General features: G+C 38.1%; 1 protein-coding gene across 2 annotated transcripts in view; it reads right to left on the bottom strand.

Annotated features, from left to right (window-relative positions):
- Window positions 1-24,858, bottom strand: part of LOC129727139 (uncharacterized) — a 103,875-nt gene that overhangs the window by 67,192 nt on the left and 11,825 nt on the right. The window contains exon 1 of one of the 2 annotated variants that reach the window (XM_055684630.1): window positions 22,698-23,367. The exons of the other annotated variant lie outside the window; for it this stretch is intronic. Coding sequence (XP_055540605.1) covers window positions 22,698-23,341 — 644 coding nt within the window. The 5' untranslated portion in view covers window positions 23,342-23,367. Of the gene's footprint in view, window positions 1-22,697; window positions 23,368-24,858 lie in introns of those variants that run through there. 2 annotated transcript variants of the gene reach the window in all.

Genomic DNA, 24,858 nt, shown 5'->3' with positions numbered 1-24,858 from the left:
AAACTGGACCATGCCTTGTATGATGTTTCATGTCGTAGCTTACATTCAACTGCACTGCCGAAATGATACTGAGAATCGCTGTCGCTGTGAAATTACCTTTGACATCGTATTATTTTCTGGCGGGACTGTTTGATTCCAAGTAAAAACTTATGTAAACAGCCACCGGAAACAGAAACAGTTTTGATCAAGACAGGGGGCAGAAGGGAGGTGACATAAATATTTACTAGTTAATGTTACCTGATATTATTTACATATAAGTTATTACTGACTTGCTTGAAAAAAAAAAAAAATATCGAGTTGTGTAAATGTTTCTTTGGGTAGCACTGAAAAGAATGCGTCTCCATTAAATTTTGTTTTTGATGGACACACTTCATAGCTAGTGTTTCGAACATCATTATGGGCTGGTCCCAAGCAATTTTTAGGGACACGCCTTCCATCTTTAGAGAAAATAAATAGTTTATATTTAAAGGTGGAAATATGCCAATTTCAGGTAAAATAATGTTAAGCTATATGTGTCTGCTTAGACACAATTATTTAAATTTAAATTTACCTGATAACCCTGGAAAGAGCTTTGACTCTGCTTAGAATTAGCAATAGTAACATCAACGGCTGAATGCTCATCTGCGCGTATATCACCACATAGAGGAATTTCACGAAACGAAATCCTACGTCTACTCTTATCCGCGGTCCAGGTAGTTTCGAAATCAAACGAATCAAAAATATAAACAGCATTGGTACAAACAGAGCCAAAAACTGAAAAATGATCACAAATCTTGTGATTTTCTCCGTTGCCTTACAGTAAGGCTTAGCAACTAGAAGGTAATAAATTTTATCAACTTCTTCCAGTGTTTGCAGCAGTCGCAGTATTTTGTTCAACACTCGATAACTGTGTACAAATACTACAATTATTGACACGAACCGCGTGATTTCAAGAATAATAAACAGGTTTTCGATAATAATCGATCCACAATAGAGTTTCTGAACGTCAAAGTCCAGCGTATAACGATTTAGCAGATATCCATGTATCGTTGCGATACCAAGGAGAATCGTGGAATTCACCAACCATTGACCATTATTATTGCTTGTCACTGGACACAATCCCAAGCATTTTGAAGCTATGGTTATTTTTCGGTACGCTACAGAAACCGAATTAAGCTCCGCAAGATTTTGCATGTCGTAGCTTGCGTTGCCATAAAGATACTAAGAATTGCCACCGTTGTGAATTTGCAATCGGCGGACTGTTTACTGTACTATAACAAATTTTACAAACAGCCACCGGAAACAGAAACATGAACCTTATTGCTTGAGGGAGGAAGTTGTTACAGGTTGTAGTGATCTGATATTATTTACAAGCGAGTTTCTACTCACTTGCTGGAACAAAAATATTAGCTGTGGCTATTTTTTGGGCGGCATTTTAGAGCATGCGTACCCGTAGAGTTTTGTTTTCGGTGGGGATATCTTACAGCTTGTGAATTCGGAATGGGTCATGTATCATCAAGGGCTGTTTCCATACTATTTCCAGGGTAACGCCTCCCATCTTTCGAGAAATTATATAGTCATCAGTTTTCGTATACTGCCGGTACCCGGATAACTGTCCCATAATGAAAAAGAACATGTTGAGAAAACGGCGATTTAATATTATCCGTGAATTTTCGGATTTCCAGCAATTACATCCAGAACCAATGACAATAACAGTTTCATGACAGAACAAAAAACTATGGATGGAATTGGGTTTACGTTATATAACTTGAAAAAAAGACAAAATGGGACAAAATATGCGGGTACCTTTCAAAAGTACTCGCATATTTTGTCCCATCACATATAAATTCAACCAGCAACCGGTAGTATCATTGGCAACGTAGATTGTACTACAGAAAAACCACATTACTTTAGCTAATTAAATGACATACTTCTATATGCCTAAAATAATCCGATAAACACTAATCTGGAGCAAAATTATATGTTTGCAGTTTGTACCACTATGCAGTAGGACTGTAATGCGGGTACTTTCAATATGGGACAAAAACAACTTGGTATTTTTTCCATGTTTTTCCATACAAAAGTATCAATTTTATTTTTTATTCCAGAAAATGTGATAACAATTAAGTCGATTCCCGATGATAACTCAAAAGTGACCAAAATCAGTATGGGACAGTTATGCGAGTACCGGCAGTATATGTCAATACTTTTTCAACATAGGATTTTTTAATAGCTTCTCAAAAATTAGTCTTGATTCAAAAAATTAAACCAATTGCACAAAATGGCATTTTTTGCCAATTGAAACGTCTATGCAAAGTTTCAGTCGAATAAAAAATGACAATTAAAACAAATATTGAAACTGGAACGTTTTTTGTGCAACTGCTTAGATCTTTTGCCAAGAATTTTTCTTTCATATATTGAAAAAATAACTATTACTTACATTCAATAATAAAATGTTTTGGATAGACTTTTTTGTTTTGTTAAATGCTCGGTACACTGATACACTGACACAATTCGTGTATCTTTGCTTAATAATTATCACAATTTTCTCTCTCTGGTACAGTTTCAACTGAAATACTACAAGATATACAGCTAGAATTTGCCGGCTCTTACTCTTCTATAAATTCGTATGTTTAGGAAAGTACATACACTTGCAGTTTTGAATAATTTTTCATATTTTGAGCACTGATTTTAGTATTTATATGATGTTATGTTACATCATTACGATCTGTAGATACTCTCTTTCAAAGAGGAACAGAGAAATAACTGGAATTTTTCTGTGTCGGTGATTCCATTATATATGTATTATATTTCATCATATGACTCCTCCTTACTACGCCACTGAGATACAGCAAAATCAATGTTATAGAAACATGCTTGAGAACACACTTATACAAATTGGAACGGTGATTAATTTATGTGTTCAGGAGTTTACAAATAACAAATTCTAGATCCCCTTCCCTTGCCACGCTTATGGAATAGGTTAAATTCAAAGTCATTGAAATACATCAGCTATACTATAGGTTAACATTTTTAAGGCCCCCTCCCCCTCTCGTCCTTACAACGCCACTGAGATAGAGAAAACTTGTCGGGCAGTAACGACACAAAATACATCTTAGACTTAAAAACACCTGTATATAAACATGCACAACGCCACTGCATCATACAAGTAAAATAGAAAAAGGAAATATTTATTTTATGTTCGGCAATCGCAAATTTCTATATTTTTTCTGTGATTTGTTTATCCGGAAAACTCGAATGTAAATTTTTTTGGTGTTCCGGATAATCTAGTCCGACCTGTATAGGAAGTCTTCTGTACGGATTGCTGAATTTATGTGGATTTCGAAACATACGCGATTTGCGCAGTTAACGCAGTTTTTGGTGGTTTGCCTGAAACCGAAGAACGTGAATTCCGGGCGGTTGATCCAACCGCGGGCACTTCTTTCAAGTATCACATCTACTACAGTGGCGGCGACAGAGCGGAACGGGGCGTCGGTTTCGTGCTACTTGGAAACCAAACGAAGCGTGTTATTAGGTGAAGGCCTATTAATGACCGTCTATTCGTATTAGGGATCAAGGACGAATTCTTCAATTACAGCCTTATCAACATGTACGCGCCGACAAACGATAAAACCGATGACGTAAGAGAGGAGTTCTATGAGCTCCTTGAGAAAACGTATGGAGAGTGCCCACAACACTATATAAAGATCGTCATCGGAGATACGTACGCACAAGTCGGACGAGAGGACCACCAACGACAACGGCTTGAGGTTAGTGAACTTCGTCGCGGTCCCCAAGTAACACACAAAACATGTTAGAAAATAAGTCACAACGAAAGTAGTCATATAGGTGTACTACAAGCGCAATTGAAAACTTGTGTTATTATATTGTGTTTGAAGTTGTTTTCCATCAGTAATACAACCGCATTTCGAAAACAAGCTCGTTTTTTCTGGTTTTGGAGATGTTTTGAATAACATGAGCTCAAGAATGACAATCACTATCACTTGATCTTTTCGTAAGACATTACACCGTCTAATAACTACACTACGTACCTGCAAAATGCTTTTTCTTAGTACAATAGTCGTAGCATTCAACACCCAACTTAAAATTACTTGATCAAATTAATATTTAAATTATATGAACGATTTCTATATTTATTCGAAGCGGGTCAAAACGCGCCATTAAAAGATAAACAAAACGCTTGCAGTGTAACCAATATCACTTCAGTTTTTTGTTATTGTATATCTAACAACGTTTTCTAGTTTTGTTAGATTTTATATCCAGATAACGTTGAAACTAAACGAAAACAATTTCAATATTCAAGGGAAAAAAACTCTCTTTGAAAGGTTGAATATTATTTTTTGTCATAATTTTATAATGAATTAAAACTGCCACTGATAAAAGCAATTGTCGATCTAGTTGCACTGCGCAGACACAACACATTTGCGCATGCGCTGGTTAACAGTTGTCATAGCAACAGATTTGCGCATTGCCATATTAGTACTCGAGATGTATTTTGCCACTTAATTATATCAAGTTGGCTTGCTTTCATGCAGTTATCAGTACTTGTTCTACTAGCCTTCATGTTTTGCGCTTTTCTGGTGATATTGATGTCAAGGAATAGGTAACGTCAACTATTCTATACCAACGTGTGTTACTTGGGTCAGGGGAATGGCCATCTGTAGTACCCATTTTGCACGTCCGAACATTCCGCTTACAACGATCAACGGAATCAGGAACCGGACCGTGCCAGTACCTGCCATGTGCAACGACAGGGAGGGGAACCTGATTACCGAAAAATCGCAGGTGGCCAGGCGTTGGAAGCAACATTTTGAAGTGGTGTTGAACGGTAAGGAAGGTAGGAGAGTCGTCGAAGGGAACAGGATAGAAATTGGGGAGGACGGACAAGCTGTGGACCCACCAACATTGGACGAGGTGAAGAATGCTTGCAAAGAGCTAAAGAACCACAAAGCTAGGAAGGACGGCCGAACTTTTCAAAGTCGGGAGCGAGCGGCTGTGTAGTGCAACTCACCAGATTATCCTCACCAGAGAATAGGCTCGACTGTAGTAAATATCAAGGCATTATATCGAGGCTTACATTATTATATCGAGGCTTACGAAATTCTCTCCCGTATCCTGTTCCAGCGACTGAGGCCGTTGCAGGAAGCCTTCGTTTGAGAATACCAATGCGGTTTTCGAGTGAGGCGATCTACAACGGACCAGATGTTCACCTTGAGAAAGATTCTCGACAAGTTTCGAGAACACAACTTGCAGACGCATCATCTGTTCATAGACTTTAAGGCGGCGTACGACACAGTGAAACGCAACGAGCTTTGGCGAATAATGCTAGAACAAGGTTTCCCAACAAAACTAATTAAACTGTTACGCCCGACGCTTGACAGTTTCACATCATGCGTCAGGACAGCGAGCGAATTTTCGGACGCGTTTGTGACGTTAGATGGTCTGAAGCAAGGTGACGGGTTCTCGGACTTGCTGTTCAACATAGCTTTGGAAGGTGCAATACGAAGGGCAGGGCTGCAGAGGAGCGGCACCATCACCACTAAGTCTCACATGCTTCTGGGCTTCGCAGACGACATCAATATAATTGGTGTTAACCATAGAGCAGTTAAGGAGGCCTTTACGGCTCTCAAAAGGGAAGCTGCGAGAATTGGACTCACCATAAACACTGCCGAAACGAAGTACATGGTGGCTGGCAGAGAGCGTGGTAGTTCTACGGGTGTTGGTGCTGCGGTGGAGATGGATGGGGATACTTTCGAAGTGATCGACGAATTTGTTTATCTTGGTACTCTCGTGACATGTGACAACGAGGTGAGCCGCGAGGTGAAGAGGCGGATTGTGGCGGCGAATATGGTTTATTACGGATTGCGTAGCCAGCTTAGGTCCCGTAACCTACAGATCCGTACGGAATTCGCGCTCTATAGGACTCTGATCTTCCCGGTGGCGCTCTACGGACATGAATCGTGGACGTGACAGGAGGCCGATCGACGAGCGCTTGGGGTCTTCGAGCGTAGAATCCTGCGATCAATACTCGGAGGCGAACTAGAAAATGGGGTGTGGCGCAGGCGCATGAATCACGAACTGTACGAAGTATACAAACACGCTGATATTGTCAAGCTGATGAAACACGGCAGGTTACAGTGGGCTGGCCATGTAGCACGGATGGCGGATGAGCGACCAGCAAAGATAATATTCGTCAGAGAACCGTATAGAGGCCGACGACTTCGAGGCAGACCTCGTACGCGCTGGATGTGCGCTGTCGACGAGGATGGCAGAGCAGCGGGTGTAAGAGACTGGAGAGTAACAGCCCAGGACCGAGTTTCGTGGAGATGTATTCTGGATTCGCCATAGGATCTTAACGATCTGTCGCCATAAAAGTAAAGTGAGTATCATTCTGGTTCCGGATATAATCATACTGGGTGCAAATTGGCTATTTTTGGCTGTTTTTCATAAACCGGAAATTTCGTTCTTACTATTCAAAATGTTGTCAGAGGTCGATTTGTGGCTTCAGTGCATCATTACGATTCCGAAAATACCCATGTTGGGTGATATTTGATCACTTTCCGCTGTTTTCCAGAAACCGGAATTCGCCTTCTTGGGTTTCAAAATGACATTTGGAGACATTTTCTGGCCTCTGGGCGTCGTTTTGGCTCTGGAAACACCCATATTATAAGCCGGAAGTTTCCTTCTCAAATTGAAAAATGGCGTCGTGGTGGGTATCGACCGTAATGTTGATATCGGGGGATTACGGCTAAGCGATATTTCAATTTGGAACGAGTTATTTGACTCTGTCCAACGTTTCAACACCGGGTGCTGTCTTCATCAGGGAAAATTATATTGTGTTTAAATAAGTTGGATTTTAACATTTTTTTACAAACATCATCTACTTACGAATGATAAGGTTCCTCGTCCTATGGCTTTTTAAAGCTTATAACTGTGTGTTTGGTGCAGTTGTGTGGTGGTGGCATTGATAGTTTTGACTAACTATTAGAAATTACGTCGTTTAGTCTGTTGTTTGTGGTTTTAAATTAAATATTTCTTACTGCCATTCTGTTTTGATATTTGAAAATCTGTGGTTGTTCTAACTGGCTACGTTGACTTTTGGCTATTGGGAATTAATATCTTGGCTATTGCTGTTTGAGTTATTTTAAGAGAGAGATGGACTATTGTTTGTCATCTGAGTTAGAAGGGAGGCATATGATGTGTTTAGACCAGCGATGTCCGTTCTCTTATTAACTATGTGCCCAAGTAACACACAAAACATGTTAGAAAATAAGTAACAGCGAAAGTAGTCATATAAGTGTACTACAAGCGCAATTGAAAACTTGTGTTATTATATTGTGTTTGAAGTTGTTTTTCATCAGTAATACAACTGCATTTCGAAAACAAGCTCGTTTTTTCTGGTTTTGGAGATGTTTTTAATAACAATCACTATCACTTGGTCTTTTCGTAAGACTTTACACCATCTAATAACAACACTACGTACCTGTAAAATGATTTTCCTTAGTACAATAGTCGTAGCATTCAACACCCAACTTAACATTACTTAATCAAATTAATATTTAAATTATATGAACGATTTCTATATTTATTCGAAGCGGGTCGAAACGCGCCATCAAAAGATAAACACAACGCTTGCAGTGTAACCAATATCACTTCAGTTTTTTGTTATTGTATATCTAACAACGTTTTCTAGTTTTGTTAGATTTTATATCCAGATAACGTTGAAACTATACGAAAACAATTTCAATATTCAAGGGAAAAAAACTCTTTTTGAAAGGTTGAATATTATTTTTTGTCATAATTTTATAATGAATTAAAACTGCCACTGATAAAAGCAATTGTCGATCTAGTTGCACTGCGCAGACACAACACATTTGCGCATGCGCTTGTTAACAGTTGTCATAGCAACAGATTTGCGCATTGCCGTATTAGTTCTCGAGATGTATTTTGCCACTAATTATATCAAGTTGGCTTGCTTTCATGCAGTTATCGGTACTTGTTCTACTAGCCTTCATGTTATGCGCTTTTCTGATGATATTGCTGTCATGGAATAGGTAACGTCAACTATTCTATACCAACGTGTGTTACTTGGGTGTTGTGTGGTGTATATGTGACACATCTCTAAGAACGGGAGTGTGTTGACAGCTTTACTACGATCTACAATTGTGGTGTTGTCTAGGTTGAATTTGTGTCTGAAGTCAACGCAACTCCACATGCCAAATATGGTTCCATTTTCATGGTTAGTTCTCGAGATATGCAGAAAATTGTGTTTCATTTTTATGAACCTCACTCTTCCAGAAGAGAGAGGGGTGTGGAACCATCATAAACATATTTGTTACCCCTAAAAACATTCACCTGCCAAATTTGGTTGTATTTGCTTGATTGGTTCTTGAGCTGTGCAAAATTTGTGTTACATTTGTATGGGACCCTCCCTTGCAGAAAAAGGAGGGGTGTCAAACTATTATGGACATACTTTTTACCCCTAAAAACATTCACTTGCCAAATTTGGTACCTTTTACTTGGTTAGTTTTTGAGATGTGCAGAATTTTGTGTTTCGTTTGCATGGGGGAGAAGTCCCATCCAGGCGAGGGTGGGGTCTGTAACAATAACTAAGATAGAGCCTTCTTTTGCAAATTTCAAAGTAACACATTATATCATTCATAGAATATTTCTAACCAACCCATCATTAGAGAGGGGATGGAAAAGACATTCAATTGAAAATCGTCAGGCGATTGTGACGCTGTTAACTTTCGCTTTTAATTAAAAATCGTTTGTTTCACACGCCATTTTTAAAATGAACCGACGAAAAAGAATCCAATATTAAAATTTTTTTGACTGCAACAAAAAGGACTTTGATATGCACTGCCATGAAAAATGTGCTTGCGAAGGGGTTCGAGGAACAATCAGACGTACAGCATATAGGTACAGTTTTTATTAATTTTTTAAATCGTGTTACTTTTGGAAAAGGGAAGTGGGCCATGGCCGGATTCGGATGTAAAAATTTTCGCCCGCGTGATATTTCGGAACGAAATTTGTTCAAAATGATAGTGCGTGTAAGTTACAGGTGTTATCGCGAAGTGGGTTTATTCGGGAATGTTTGTTGTGTTGTGCGTGCTGCGAAACATTCACTTGATGTGTATCGTAGTGCCGTGAAGATTAATCGATGTACTGGCTGAATAATCATATGAAATGGTACTACGCCACCGTAGTCTGCAGCGGGTTTGTCTTACTTCTCATCACTGTGTTCGTGAGTGATCTGAATTTTGAAAAAGCTGCAGGCCAACTGAAACCAAGAATGGAGCCACGCAAGTCGATTCAGGGAGCACACTTCCTTCATTCTTTCATACCGCAAGGGGAATGTTACCTAGAAGCAAGAGCATATTTTCTAAGTCCCAATTTGTCCCAATGGCCGAATATCCATTTGAATCTTGAAGTGAAATAAAATAAAATATGCTAACAAGACTTCACACACTAACATAAATATATATGCCTCTGTGTATATATGCAAAAAAGTCCTTTTAATCTCCTTTCTAATGATGGGTTGGTTGGAAATATTCTATGGAGAATATAATGTGTTACAGCATTTTCAGTGAGATAAGATCTAACGAAAAACAGAACGGTCGAGTCGTACATGTTTTGGTAATTTTAATATCATTTCTGTTATAGCCAACATAATATATCTCTAATTTTCACATATTTAATGTAAAAAAGCATGATCTTTCGAATGGAATAATAAAATTTGAGGTAGGTGGGTGGGCACCTATTCAAAAATCAATTTTTCTAAAAGAAAACTACATGGCAGCCAAATCCACTCCGATATTTGCAAAAAACCGGCCGGTCTCAGCAGGAATTGCTCATATACTAAATTTCACACCGATCGGTTCATTAGTCTCCAAGCCTATATGGATCAGACAGACAGACAGAGCTGCATTTTTAAATGTTCAGATTTCATTATGGTTTTACAACCTATTCATACATCTTTTTTATCAATTTAGTGAAAGACTGGCTCACATCAGGAACCTTGACGGTGCGCCTCCATCGAATTTTATTTTCGGAGGATCCAACTTCCTTACTGCTAACTAATAATAGTTCGTGTCCGAGCATAAAAACAGAAAATTTTCGGTATAAAGGCTAGCAGTTGAGTGAAAATTTAGAAATTAAATTGATAAAGTTTAACAATTCTAAAATTACAATATCTGAAAATTGTTACCAAACGTTATATAATCGGACATAATATTCTTACAATTGTATTTTTATAAAAATGATAAATAAATTTGAAAACAATTTTACAGGCAGTTTTGTTGGACTGAGGTTGATTTAAAATATATTATGTAATGCTAGGTAAATTGAAACATTATTAAATAGAGTATTGAAGAATAATTGAATAGAAAACTAAACCGTCATATTACCTGAAAGTTCGATTCACCGCACGGAACCGGGCCAGTGTGGCCAAAACCATCGATATGGCCTGCAGTACTAATATTGCGTACGCATTCATAATGTACAGGGAGCCAGTCATTGCCATCTTATTTTCCAGAGTTGCTTCCATGTGATTCAGCAGAAAGATAATACCACTGAGATGCATTGTCACTGACAAAACGACGCTCAGCATCGTAAGTCGCAATATGGTTCGGCTAACTTCTGTCAGCTGAATCGTACCGTTCAGTTGCTGCAGACCGTTATCAAAGTTATCCAGTGAGCCGTGAATTTTATTGATTATATCATGCAGCCAGTTGCCTACTAGGATGCCGCTAAACATCACGAAATTATAGTTTCTGTTTATTCCTTCCATAATGGTAATCATTATTACGGATTTAGTGACATCGGACATCACTTTCCGGAAAGACAAGCGAAACAAAAATGTGTATAAGCTTATAAAACCAATCAGGCCTATACCATTGATCACTTGAAGCAGGCGGCTCCATTCTGTATTCTTCGGATCAGTGAATATCGGAACAATTCCAAAAAATTTTGACACCAACATAAACCGTCCTAGACCGGATTTAGAGATGGTGGTGGGTTGCTTGGATCGTACTAACTTAACACCGGCGGTTTGTGTCATGGCTCTTCCCGAAATGAACACGACCGAACGAACGCACCTTCCCTACCCAGATGGGAATCAGTTACTGAGGCGAAGATTTACGCTTGGTGCTTGATCCGATGGGCAGAGACGATAGGCGGAGACGATTAAGTGGTTTGAACCGAACCCCACCCGCACACGGTGCTAATTTGTTTAATTAGAAATGCGACCGGATGTGTATGCCCGATGTTTTAGAGTTTGCTACGTGACATATGAGTGCTAGAGCTCGACTGTGTGCAAGTATGGGTGGCGCTTGTTGGAGTGGCCACCCACAGGGGCATCATTAAAAGAATCGAATTTACTTTTCCTGAATGTGTTGATTACAGTCGCGTTTCTTTGTTCGCTGATATTTCTATTCGTTTAAGAAAAAAACGGATTTTCCTTGAATATATTTGTTTGTTTATTTCATATAGACACACGTTGAATACAAATATATTGAACATATAAAGCCCAAATTTAAAATGACACACATTTAAATGAAATACATATTGATTAAATATATTTTTAATGAAACTTTGTAGATGTTTTTGACTAGAAAACACAGGACTTTTTCTCAGGTGTTGACTCAAGCGATATAATTTAAAAGGGCGTGTTCGTTTTAGTAGGTGTTATTTGAATAAAAAAATTGAAAATTGTTTTCTAGACTTGTAAATAATATACAGTGAGAAAAACATTGATGTTGATGAACTTGGAGCTAGATATGGATCATTGTTAGAAAAAATGTTATTGAGTAGACAAAAACACAACAAATAGGAAAGAAATATGTGAACCCTAAAAATCCTTCAAAGGTTTTGTTTAATGAAGATTACCTGAAAGCAAGATTAACAGCCTGAAACCGAGCTGGAATTACGAGAATTATCGATGTTGCATGCAAAGTGAGCAATGCGAACGTTATCATGATGTACGTGGAGGCGGCCATGGTCATCTTTATGTTCAGTGAAAATCCGATAAGCTCGTACAGGATATACCCTCCTCCGAGATGCGTTACTACCGACAGCAGAACACCGAGTGACAGGATCCAAAATATAAATCGCCTTATTCCTCCCAGTTGAACGGGGCTACGAAAATGCTTCAAATCTTCATCAATTCTCTCCAGGGAGTAATGGATTTGATTAATTCTATCGTTTTGCTAATGGCCCATCACAACTCCGAACAACATAATGTAGTTGTAATGGCGATAAGCTTCGTCCATAATCAAAACCAACAGAACCGATTGGGAGATTTCGATCATCATATCTTGGAACAACGTGCGAAAGAGCATCGTATACAGGCACATAAACCCTATTAAAACTATACTATTGATCACTTGAAAGAAACGGTTCCACTTTCTATTCTGCAACTCAGAAAACACCGGAACAATTCCGAAAAATTTACACACTGTTATAAAAAGTCCAAGGTCCGACTTGAAAGGACCTGGATGCTCGGACTTTATTTGATTCATGGCACGACCGAACGACGAGGTGGAAAGATTAGTTACTGACTGTGTTATCGTTATGCTTCGAGTGAATGACAAACCCGAAGATATGCGTAGCCGGAAAATCGCTCGGACCGAACACACCCTTATAGCAATACTTAGTTTGCCTAATTGGATCTGTGGATGAATATGTTCGCACAACGTTTGATAGTTTGCTGCATGATACACGATTAAGAAAGTTGTTACATTGAGCGCTAATAGGAGTGACCACCCGATGTGAGTTTTGAAAAAAAAAAAAACCTTACTCTAACAACAGCAAAATTACCTGAAAATTCGATTCACGGCCTGGAAACTAACCCAGGTGGCCAAACCAGCCGAAATGGCATGCAAAGCAAGTAACGCATACGAAATCATTATATAGACGGATCCCACCATTGACAGCTTTCCTTCCTTGGAAAAATCGATGCTGGGTCTCAGGAAAAGGTACCAAACTAGATGAATCGTTACCGCAGCCAAAACACTAACCAGCACGGTCCCAAGTACACTTCGACTAATTCCAACCAGCGAAACAGATCCCCCGAATTGTTTTAGGGCACCGTCAACTTTCTTCAGCGCTCGATGAATTTAATTGATCTTTTTGTGCATACAATGTCCCATCAGCATCCCGACCAGCATGACCAAATTGTAGTTCTGATGCGTTCCTTGAATTATGACAGCCATTAGAACCGATTCCGGAAGCTCAGCCATTGATTCTCGAAATAACAAATAAAATAAAAATATGTAGATGCACATAAATCCAACCAAAACTGCGTAGTTGACCAGCAGCATTAGCCGGTACCATTTCGGGTCTGTTAGGTCGTTGAATACCGGAACAATTCCGAAAAACTTGCTTCCCGTTATCAAGAATTTAATGCTGGAACTGGAGACAACTAGTTTGACTCCGCTGATATGATTCATTGTGTTCACAATCGAGCAAACGAATGCGTCGATGACGGTCACTACACTGATAAACACTAACTGATTGGATGATCCTTGTTTCGGGGAAAAAATATCGCTTGAACACGCCAAAGATGGGCGGAGTCTGCGTAGCTGCGCCCACGAAACAAATACGTCTTCGGAACGCTAATTAGTTTTAACTATCAGCTAGGTAAACTGGTTTTGTCCGCTATTTATGCAGAAATGATACATGACACTGGAAATATAACGAGCATTAATGGGGACCACTCCCACAAATCGTAAGTAGGCCTACCCTTGGATGTATATGTATTATGGATAAGGAAATGCTTCCAATCAACTCATTTTCAAGTTTTCGATTTACTTTGAAAATACTTGATTCAGAGTAACTTAGGATTTTCCATAGTTAAGCAGTTCACAAAACTAGAATTTAAAAAATAGGAAATAAATGGATTACGTACTGCCACAATGGTTCAAAATAAGATGAAGAGCCTGAAAGCCTACATTCAAACCCAAGATAATGGTTTTTTGATTTTTTTAGAGGGCTTGAAGTTTTAAAATATTTTAAAATGCTATTAACTATTAGTGACGTAACACAAAAACATTAGGGAGTTAAAAATATGTATACGACGCTGAAATGTTCAAAAGCGGTTGAAAGTGGATAGTGAAAAAAAAAACATCGTTATTGTTATCGGTTTTTGTTTACGTTTACGTTGGCAAAATTGCTAATGTTTACGTTACTTTGCTGCGAGAAATCTTTTACAAGTCGAAAATTGACTTGCGCTGTAATATACTGCAAGTGGACAGACATTCAGCGGCTCCGAAAAATGTCGATTCCAGAATTTATCCACAGAAGCAAACCGAAACACGTCGAAAATAATAACCAGTCAAAACAAAAGCTATTGGTTTTTCAAAGGGAGATATCCCCAAGAAGTAGTGCTGGGACTTTTAACCGGACATACTCGAGATCCGGTTATCCGAAGCTCGGATCACGTATGGGTAAACGAATATTATCCGGATACTCGGATTCCCGGATACGGATCATCGAATAGTCGGATATTCGGGTATGCGGATATTTATTATCCGGATATCCGTAATTTTTTTCTGTCTTTTCATACCCCGTCAAATAAAACGTAACACAAAAAATGGCTTTTTCCACAAACCCCCATCCCCTCGTAAGTAATTATTTACATAATTCTTTTTAAACTATGTTCGGGTACAAAATCCGGATATCCGGATTTCCGAAAATCCGGATACCCTGTCGGATAACCGGATGATCCGGATTTTGGATATTTGTCGGATATCCGATGCCGGATATCCGGATATTTTAATCCAGATAGTCCCAGCACTACTAAGAAGAACAATTGGCTAATTTTTTATTTTCGTTTTTGCGAGAGTTCTTGGCCTTTTCTGAGCTGCATAAAAGTTTTATTTCTGGTTAAACTTGAACGTCGATTACTTGAGTAATAGTTTTGTGAGAGTTTTGTTCGGTGCAGTGGCGTAGCGTGACCGGGTGACACTAGGGGCGGAAAATTCTCGGTTTCACCCCCACCAGGTTGCACCGAAATCATCTTGTTATCAAAAATTGTGAGAGTTAGCACGCTTGTTTTCAATAGCACTAATTCTACCCGTTTTTCAAAGTTTGGTTGAAACTATACTCTTAAGCGCAAATTTATATAATTTTCGAGGATTTCACCTCAATCTCACGAATGTCACCTTTTTGAAGGTAACACGTATGAAAATTTTCCTCATGGGTATCACCCCCTGCGAGAGTGACAGCCGGGTCGTTGGATGGAGATCAAATTTCTCTAGTTTATGAGATCAACTTCTGAAGCATTTTTTCAAGGTAATGAAGAAAAAATTCACAGCCAATTTGAATCTAGTTTAACCAATGATGCAATTGAAGCACTTTCCAGCGTAGCCGACACTAAAGTATGCCAACGTTTTGAGTTTGTAAACGATTTGTTGTTGTTATTGTTGCTTTGTTTCGTAGAATGCACAACGTGCCTACACCGGAAGTATAACTCTTGTCAGTCATATATAAAAGCTAGCATGCTACAATTTTGTCTTTATGAATCATCCGATCACTGTTACAAAAGGATGATTTACTAAAAACTGGATCGACCAGTAGCAAGCAGACTTGCCACAGCGCAGCAGGTGATAATTTTCTGTTTGTATGGTTTCTGTTGCAACACACGATCATTTGATTGCAGCATTCCGTGTTTTTAGGGCATCAAAATTATTCAATTGAAGTAGTTATTATTTTTTTGCCACTCGTTAGAACATTTCTCATAAAGATAAAATCTATGAAATCTCGCTTTTTTTCTTAGTGTTCATTTTTTTATCGCATTTTTTTTATCTTATTCATCATTCGATTTTTCGAGTTGTGTAGTTGCTTTATTCTAGCTGTTTAAGGGGTAATATCTACCAAAAAAAATTTTCTTGTCGTTTCTTTTATTGGCTCAAATCATGCTAAAACTTTCCTAGAATCAAAAATAACATCGCCCAAGTGCTGATCTATACTCAAAGTCGTTTAAACCAATTTTTACCTAACAACTTTTATGCTTCAAAATAACGTTTTTTTTTTTTCGTTTATTTTGGCGATGCTCGTTTTTCTTTTTATTTCGAGGCTTTGTAAACCAACAGAAGTTACCAATGATCGTTATAGTGATTCAAATTTGAAGCATAAAGGTCGCTGCATCAAGTTTCGACCGCTATAGACGGATTTCGCGCCAAATGAAATCGCGGTTGGCAGCACCCTCTTCGAATTAGTTGAAACTTTTTGGGTGTGAAGACATCACCTAATTACCCAGGCAACATATTTTATTACATCTAAGTATCAGTAAGCATTATGCGACAAATCAGAAAAATCATGTGCGGCCTCTGCGACAAACATCATTACTACTATGTAACCTGAAAAGCGCAAATTTGAAGTCTATATGCAACCAGTTGTTACTAATGATGTTTCTGTTCGACCATTAGGTAACATGATTTGTTACTCATCGATCGCAGTGAAACAGATGCATATCATGAAACTTCCCTTGGTCAAATTGAAGTTTCGATTCAACAAATTTCTCAGGCATATTTGTCTGTCTTTTACTCACGACATGTTTCAAAATTTAACTAGCATGTCCATGCAATATAAATGTGAGTGGTTCTTTTTGCTTATACATGATTTTGACATGAAATTTGAAATTCATGGTGAAACTGATTATTGTTGCTCACGTGAGAAGCACACGCCCCGAAAATGTTAGGGAATTTAATGAATCAATTACTTTTATTCACCATTATGCATACTCGTTTAAAATATTTTTCAATGCCGGCACAAATCATATATCTAAAAGTAGTGTAATTAACAGCAAAAAATAGAACATAACCCCTCTTTTATTGTTGGAAAACATTGTTGCAGGATATTTCTATATGTAGCAGATTTTTTTTCATTTGCTCAAAATAAACGCCATTTTTATCATCCCACTCGAATTTACACTGCCGGTCAATAGAGTGGCTATATCTTTCGTGGAACCAAACACACTTATTTATTAAAGGAAAACCAAAAGACCTAAGAGTAGCGCTAGTAATTTATTTTATGCTAATTTTCCTTGCGCAGATTTTGTTTATCGCGGTTTTTCACACGAATTTTCGTATCAGCGCGATTGTTTACGCGGACTTTCGAATTGATGTTTTTTTCGCGTGGATTTTTGGATGATGAATCTGTTGCGGATAAGTAGAGCTGTCCATATTTTTGGTCAGCTAAGCAAGCAAACTCCGAATCAAATCTGCGATGTAACCTTTCAAAATAGGGTAATCGCTCCACTATTCATCTCAACAGCTTGGTGCACCTATATTCATCTTATTTCTCTCATTTGTCCAATTAACCGTAAAATTTCTACAAATTTTTGAAAGTAAACCTATTTGCTTCTCGATTTTCTCATGTGGCCGAAAGTTTTACGTACAAGTATTTCATTCTATCAAGGTGTTTTACACTAAAAAAATAATATACCATGGGTTTAGTTTGCATTTTAATTTTTTATTTTTGAGAATAACTTTTTTTCCTTAAATATGCTCAAGTTGCGATGTATAAAAGAAATGTAGCCAACAATGTTGTCTTTCACCAAAAAAAACTTTTAGCCAATTCGGAGATGACTATTTTTTTTTAAATCGAAGTTTTGTGTTTAAATTGCATTTTTTTCAGTGTGGGACTTGATACATAATTTTTTCCATATTTTTTATGAAAATTCAGACAATTTCCCAAAAGTTACTAATAGAACACTTGTTTGTAGAATTTACCGTTTTTGAATTATATTGATTCACAAAAAATCGGCAAAAAAAGTTTCGCCCTTCTCAGAAGACAGTCTAGACTAATTTTGGAAAAAAAAATTTGCAGAGATGCTTAATTAGGTGATGTCTTCACACCCAAAAAGTTTCAACCAATTCGGAGAGAGTGCTGCCAATCCTTGAGACGATTTGGGATGAAATCCGTCTATAGCGTCTCTACAGCACGTGTTTACTCACAATTTCTCTTTGTTTAGTCGATCAGCTATTCTCGTTGTGTACGTTCTTTGTTTGAGTTTTTCTATACGTTTTGACTGTGAGTTGTATTCAAAAGTGCATGAATGTGAGTGACAAGTATGAGTTCTGCGTGAGATCGGACGCCAACCGCGTCAAAGTCGCTGAGCATCGCATGTCTGATATCGTGAAAAAAGAATAACAAAAAGGAAGAAGAGGAAAAATAAAGCCCAGGAATGACAACTTTCCGGCGCAGGAATAGCTGACTGAAGGTGAAAAAAATATTAAGGGGCTTTATTATTGCGATTCTTAAGATTTATAGCATTTTGAAACTATAAACGCGTTTTCCTCAAAACCATGTTTTCAAAATTGGCGAGCAGTAGAACTTAAAAAGTTTACATCCGATTGACTTGATATTTTAACTTTAGCTTCTTCATAAGATTATCTAGTGAAGTACACACGATTTTAGCGATTGATTAACAACAACAAAAGTTATAAACAATTAAAGTCGATTTTTTTTGACGAAAAAGAATTTTTTTTTCAAACCGTTGCCATCTTGCGAAGAAATATTCTAAAAATAGATTCATGTGTACCTGACTGGCGACACTTATGTAGATAATGAAAGAAATTTTGTTTTGGTTATAGGTGGCGTTGGGCACTACTTCTACTGCTCGCCGCGTTTCACGGCAATCGCTGCACAGCCGCCATTTTGTAAAAAAATAGCAATATTTTTTTTCTATTCTCCAAGAGTTGCGTAATCCAATGATATGTTATTTATACACCTTACATCTCAATTTTCCTTTAAAAAAAAATCATGAAAAAGCCTTGTTTTTTTGAGCATTTAGTGAATATTACCACTTAAAGTTATTTTCAAGATTATTTTTTTTTCCACTTCTTCTGGATTCAAGAATGTTTAATTATTCTAAGGTAATTTGGGATACATTTTTGATAGTAGCTTTCGGCCTTTTCGGGACGCTTAGCTACCAAGAATTTCCTGCAACATTTGAAATCATTTTTGTTTCTAGTCTCTTCCAACTCCGGAACCCTTCTCAGCTGTTTCTCAGCCTTTTTGAGCGTAATTTCGATGGGATTCTTTTCATTTTTGCCTTTTTCGGCCCAGGTAGTAGGGATAAATCTGAAATTGTTATTGTTATTTTTACTGACATTTTTCATGTTTAATCATCAAATAAACCATAGAGCCAGTGTTCCAAATTTTTACTGTCCGAACAAGAGCGAAAGAAAAAGAAGCTCCGTTATGCTGAAATTAATTTACAAACTTTTTTTTTGTCTTATGACTACCTTTTATGTTTTTGTAAAGTATGCGTGATCAAATGATCTCGATATGCGTTGGAAACAATAATTTGAGCTGTTGTTGGATGGTGAAAATGGTAAATCTATCGTAAGGAACAAGGGTGGATACAAAGAAGATGGATAAGGTATATCGCTTGTGTATAGACTTCAGAGCGGCGTATGGTTCAGTTGAGTGCAACAAGTTATCGCAAGTAACACTTGAACGGAGTTACGAGCCCCATCACTCGTTAGGGTAGAGGTGTAATTTCGGACCCTTTCGTGACACGCAGCCTACAGATCTGCATGGTTACAGGCAAGGTTAAAATGAACATGGGTCATTCCATCTTAAGTATGCAAAACAAAATAAACGTGTCACCGACCTCCTCAAATTTGGTCCAAATTTTATAGAATGTTTGATCTAACTTCGTCATGCAAGAAACCCAATATTGGTGCAGGTTGGTCCACCCCTCGCCCCGTAAGACCCTTCTTCTTTTTTGGAAAAAGTGCAATTTTTCAACAAAAAGTCTTGTTTTCTTTCAGTTACGGCTTTAAAAGCATGATGTCTAGTAAAAAATTGTTACAAGGATTTTTAAGAAAATTACTTGAGGATTTCAAAAAAATATCAATTTTGAGCTACAGTGTTGCCAGATATATTGTTATTGCATTTTACGGCAAATGAGTATATTTTGATTTTAAATTAAATAATTTCATCATGTTCCTGAGAAAATTTTCATGAAAAACACCTATAACCCCGAGTTATTATGTGCAAAACCCAAGTTATAGTTTTTCTTATTATTATTCTGCTAATATCTCTAAAACTGGCCTGATTATGGAAATTATTCAAGAAATCCAATGAAATAACAATATTTAGCAGCAGTGTTGCCAGATATGTTATTTTTCACAGTGACAGTATTATGAGAAAAACTCGAGTTATAGCATTCTTAAGAAACTTTTGAATTTTTGATTTTAATTCTTATTTCTGAAGTTCACATGAAAACAAAAAAAAACGCATTTATTCGTTGGCGCTACGAGACTTGCGTGATACATTTTTGAGAATTATCAAAATTTAATGATGCAATATGAATTTGATGGAAGTTTCTGCCATGTGTAGGGAAGAGAACTTGATAACTGATAAGTCGAAGGTAACCATTCGTTGGAAACAACACTTCGATTGGTGTATATCGGTGCGGAATGTATGAGTGTCGTCGAAAGCAACAGTAGAGGAATTGGAGATGATAAACAAGCTGCGAATCTGCCAACCTTGGATAAGGTGAAAAAAGTTTTAAGAGCTCTTAAGATTCACAAATCCACTGAAAGAACGGTTGACGAGCCGAGCTTCTCAAAGTCGAGCTGTTGTATACCTACAGACTGGTTTCATGGACTTTTGTGTCCTATATATAAGAAGGGATACAAACTCGACTGTATTATCAAGGTATAACCCTCCTGTTCCATAGAATGATGCCGTTGTGTGAATACAAGTGCGGTTTTCGAGCGGGACGATCTACAATGGACTAGATGTTCTTTCTGAGTCAGACGTCGTACGCTTCGGGGAAACGCGATGGGTTGTGTCAGGTTATGCTTGAACATTCCCAGCAAAAAAGTAGCTTCTAGGCTATTCGGACTATATCTACATCACTGGTGTTAATCGTAGAGCTGTGGAGGGGACTTTCTCAGTAGTAAAGCTGCGTGAATTGGGCGCATCATAAACACTGCTGAAGTACATGATGATTGAAAAAAACCGTAGTAGCCCTACGGGCGGCGGCGGTGATGGATTGCAGTACTTATGAAGTGGTTGACGAATTTGTTTGTTTGTTTTTTTCACAACGTGTGGCAAGGAGGTAAAGAGACGGATTGAGGTAGCAAGCAGAGGGTATCACGGAATTGCGCAGCCCACTTAGGTGTGGCTGTTTACAGATCTATACAAAAAATTGTGCTCTACAAGACGCTGATCATCCCATTGGCACCCCACGAATATGAGCCGTAAACGTGGAAGGAGGCGGATTGGCGAGCGCCTTGCCAGAGCAGTAGGTGTATTGAGTGACTGGAGAGAAACAACTCAAGACCGAGTTTTGTTTCCGCGCAGGATTTGTAGCAATCAACGATTTTTTTCGATCCCTGGAGTATCGAAAAAATATCGGGCGAAAATATCGATTCAGCTTGATATCGACGATACTTAAAAAAATTACAGGTCTTTGGGTACCGATACCGAAAGTAGCGTTACGCTGTCGGTCAATGCTATGCAATAGTATTGTGCCGTGTCAAAAAAATGTTGTGTGAATGCTATGCAAATTGAACATTGAAATTATTTTTTTTATGTATTACTGGTGAAAAAAAGGCCAGTGAGCCGCCTTAATACCACCTTAGTACGTATTACCTACATGCGGATATTGTCAAGTCTATCAGCTTGCTACAGTGCGCTGGCCACGAACGTCTGAGGTTCAAACTCCGTGGTAGACCTTGTACTAGATGGATGTGTGGTTGGAAGGCCAGCCATCATTTTTTAAACTTCTTAATTTTTTTTTCAAATGTGGTTCTGTGGTTAGCGATGTCGGTCGGCTAACTCTCCCACACGGTTGTGATATCGGGTTCGATTCCCGATCAGGTCGAGGATCTTTCGAGCTGGAAATTTCCTCGACTCAGTACTGGGGCACGGTGTTTCGTTGTATTTATCCTACAACATGCAAAATGTACCGAAAACAATATCGATAACGAATTCTCTCAACTAATCTAGTTGATCGAGACCGCATTAACCTCCCAGGCTAGCGTGCGATATTGTTAATTTTTCAAATAGTTTTTAGATGTGTGTAATTGTGTCCAAGATAATACAGTCATACCTCGAAATAAGGCAACTTTATTTTCATTTTCGTTACTTTATATCGGAAATAAATTTTTTTTTTTTAAATTTATGCAAGAATAATGATGGTTACCTTAAGATGCGCGAAAACCTATTTTCCATAACCTATCAGTATTTTTAAACCTCTCTTATGTCCATTTAGAGAAAATTTCAACAAGCATTTTTTTAAATTGATGCAAGACTTGTTACAGACAAGACTGAAATGTTACTGAATGATGCGTGAAAACTCATTTCCCATCACCTATTAGTATTTTTTAAACTTCTTTATGTACATTTTGGACAATTTTTGCATTGGTTCCATTGGTTTCAAAACTTACTACAAACAATTTTCGAAACAATTTATAGCTCAAAAACGGTTGCTGTATCATTTATTTTTAATTTCAATACATTTTAAAAAGTTACGTTATATCGAGGTAAAAGTTACGTTATATCGAGTTACGTTACATCGAGGTTGCTTTATATCGAGGTATGACTGTACCTCTTAATTTTGTATTTATAATTATTTCGCTAGTTCACTCTTTTTCTAACCACCTTGTTTGTTTTTTTTTTCACAGAAAAAGTAAACAGTTTTCCTATCACCTGTAATTAAACCTTCATACCTGATAATTCGATTTAGAGCCCGAAACCGCGACTGAACCACCAGCAGAAACAACGTTGGTTGGAGCCACAGTTGAATAAACGCAGCGGAGTACAAAAATTTGGTGACGAACATCCTTCCCACCATGCTGGTTGAGCCGGCAGCCACTAGCAGCATGTTGACGATGGTCACTCCAACCAGTGGCACCAGCAAGGAGATCACGACCGTGATTCGGAAGAATGCTTTCGTTTCAACCAGCCCGAAGTGAGTTACGCGGTTTCGCGAGTCGAGCTCCAGGATTTTTTCACTGACTTGCTGTAACCTGTGCAGCATTCGGTGTATTTTATGATTCGAAAGAAGAATGAACCATGCCAAAGCTATTCCCCCACCATATCGCATCAGATGGAACCCATCATACATTCGCATAGCAATTATTGAACCCATGTGAAAGCGAATAAACTCTGAACCGATTGAATAATTCAATAAAAGTACTCCATAGAACATCGTCGCAATAAGAATGCCGGTAATGTTCAGTAGTCGATAGTATGGCTTCAGACTTTTTTCTCTGTTAGTCACTAACGGGTACAGACCGAGACATTTCAGTATGATAATTTGCTTTTGGTACGTATCAAAAACACTGGTAGCACTTATTTCGTTTCTATTCATTGTGCGACTGGTTGCACACTAAACCGAGAAGAGTGACGGCTGAAAACTAAATGTGGCTTGGTTGCTAATTTTAACCTTGTTAGGATTCGTACATAAATCGAGACAGGGACTATGTATGGGTCAAATTTCATCGTCTCTCAAACCAACGTGTTTCACTCACCTGAATGCTTCACTTACAGCGACCAATCGTTGCCTCAGAAGGTCCACGAAAAACATCGCGTAGCTCACTACTAGTATGTAGTTATGCATATACACCAGGTATGCCAGCTGCCGGTGGAATGTGTACCATTTGATGGTTAGATTGATAGAAAAATGCCAATAGTATCCGCTGCTAATGACTACCGAGATCAGTGACAGCGCAAGGAGCGTCAGCAATGCAGTGCGGGTATATTTGGGATAGTCTAGACTGGTGCCCAGCTTCAAAAGAGACTGGTCAACCTATTGAAGTTGCTTCATCATTAGCCCGATTTTCGGTCTACAGCGATGACAGGATATCACCCCGTAGACGGCGGTTAGAAAGGACAGTGTAGTGTACAGATTTTCGGTCTTATTTAGAATGTCAGAATTATAAATTCCCGGCCATTAGACTGGGACACGGTTATATGGAAAAAAAGCGATGGTGTTATTTTTTCGCTCCCATGAACTTTTCGTGTTCCTTATGGATCCTATAACAACTGTGTAACTTTTCAGATCGATCGGTGAAACGCCCGATTTGCAAAGTTTCCATACGATTTTATATGGGAAAATTCACTTTTTCAAAACTTGTTCTCTAGAAATTCCCGGTTTGGTCCTAAAAATATATCGAAACATGATATTTGTAGGAAATTTTCCTGGAAAAAACTCTTCTGAAGACCGTAAGGCGCTACGATGCTTGTAGAAACAGCTATTTACCCCAAACTGATTGAATGTCTGACGGACGGCTCACCATTGAATTTTACTAGCAATACTGCTGCAGCATGCTGATGTTGCAAATTCAATCATGTGTTGAGAAATGATATCGCTTAAATTTATCTTGGAGGCTTTCCCGGAGATATTATGAGCAAAAATCACACTTTTAAAATTAATTCCACGCGAAATTATTTCTCATACTTAAGTAAGTTTGCAATAGCAGCAGTGTTGCTGGAAAATTTCAATGGTGAGCCGTCCGTCAGACATTCAATTAGTTTGGGGTGAATAGCTGTTTCTACAAGCATCGTAGCGCCTTACAGTCTTCAGAAGAGTTTTTTTCCAGGAAAATTTCCTACAAATATCATGTATCGATATATTTTTAGGACCCAACTGGCAATTTCTAGAGAATAAGTTTTGAAAAAGTGAATTTTCCCATATAAAATCGTATGGAAACTTTAAAAATCGGGCGCAAATCGGGCGTTTCATCGATCGATCTGAAAAGTTACACAGTTGTTATGGGACCCATAAGGAATACGAAAAGTGCATGGGAGCTAGCATTTATTTTTTGTCCCATCCTAATAGCCATACCCGAAGATGAACATAGTCAAATAAATGGATGAAATCGTGAC

Source organism: Wyeomyia smithii, chromosome 3, assembly GCF_029784165.1.
Source record: "Wyeomyia smithii strain HCP4-BCI-WySm-NY-G18 chromosome 3, ASM2978416v1, whole genome shotgun sequence".
NCBI lineage: Eukaryota > Metazoa > Arthropoda > Insecta > Diptera > Culicidae > Wyeomyia > Wyeomyia smithii.
The sequence above is the reverse complement of the archived record's forward strand: the minus strand, read 5'-3'. Positions and strand labels throughout refer to the sequence as shown.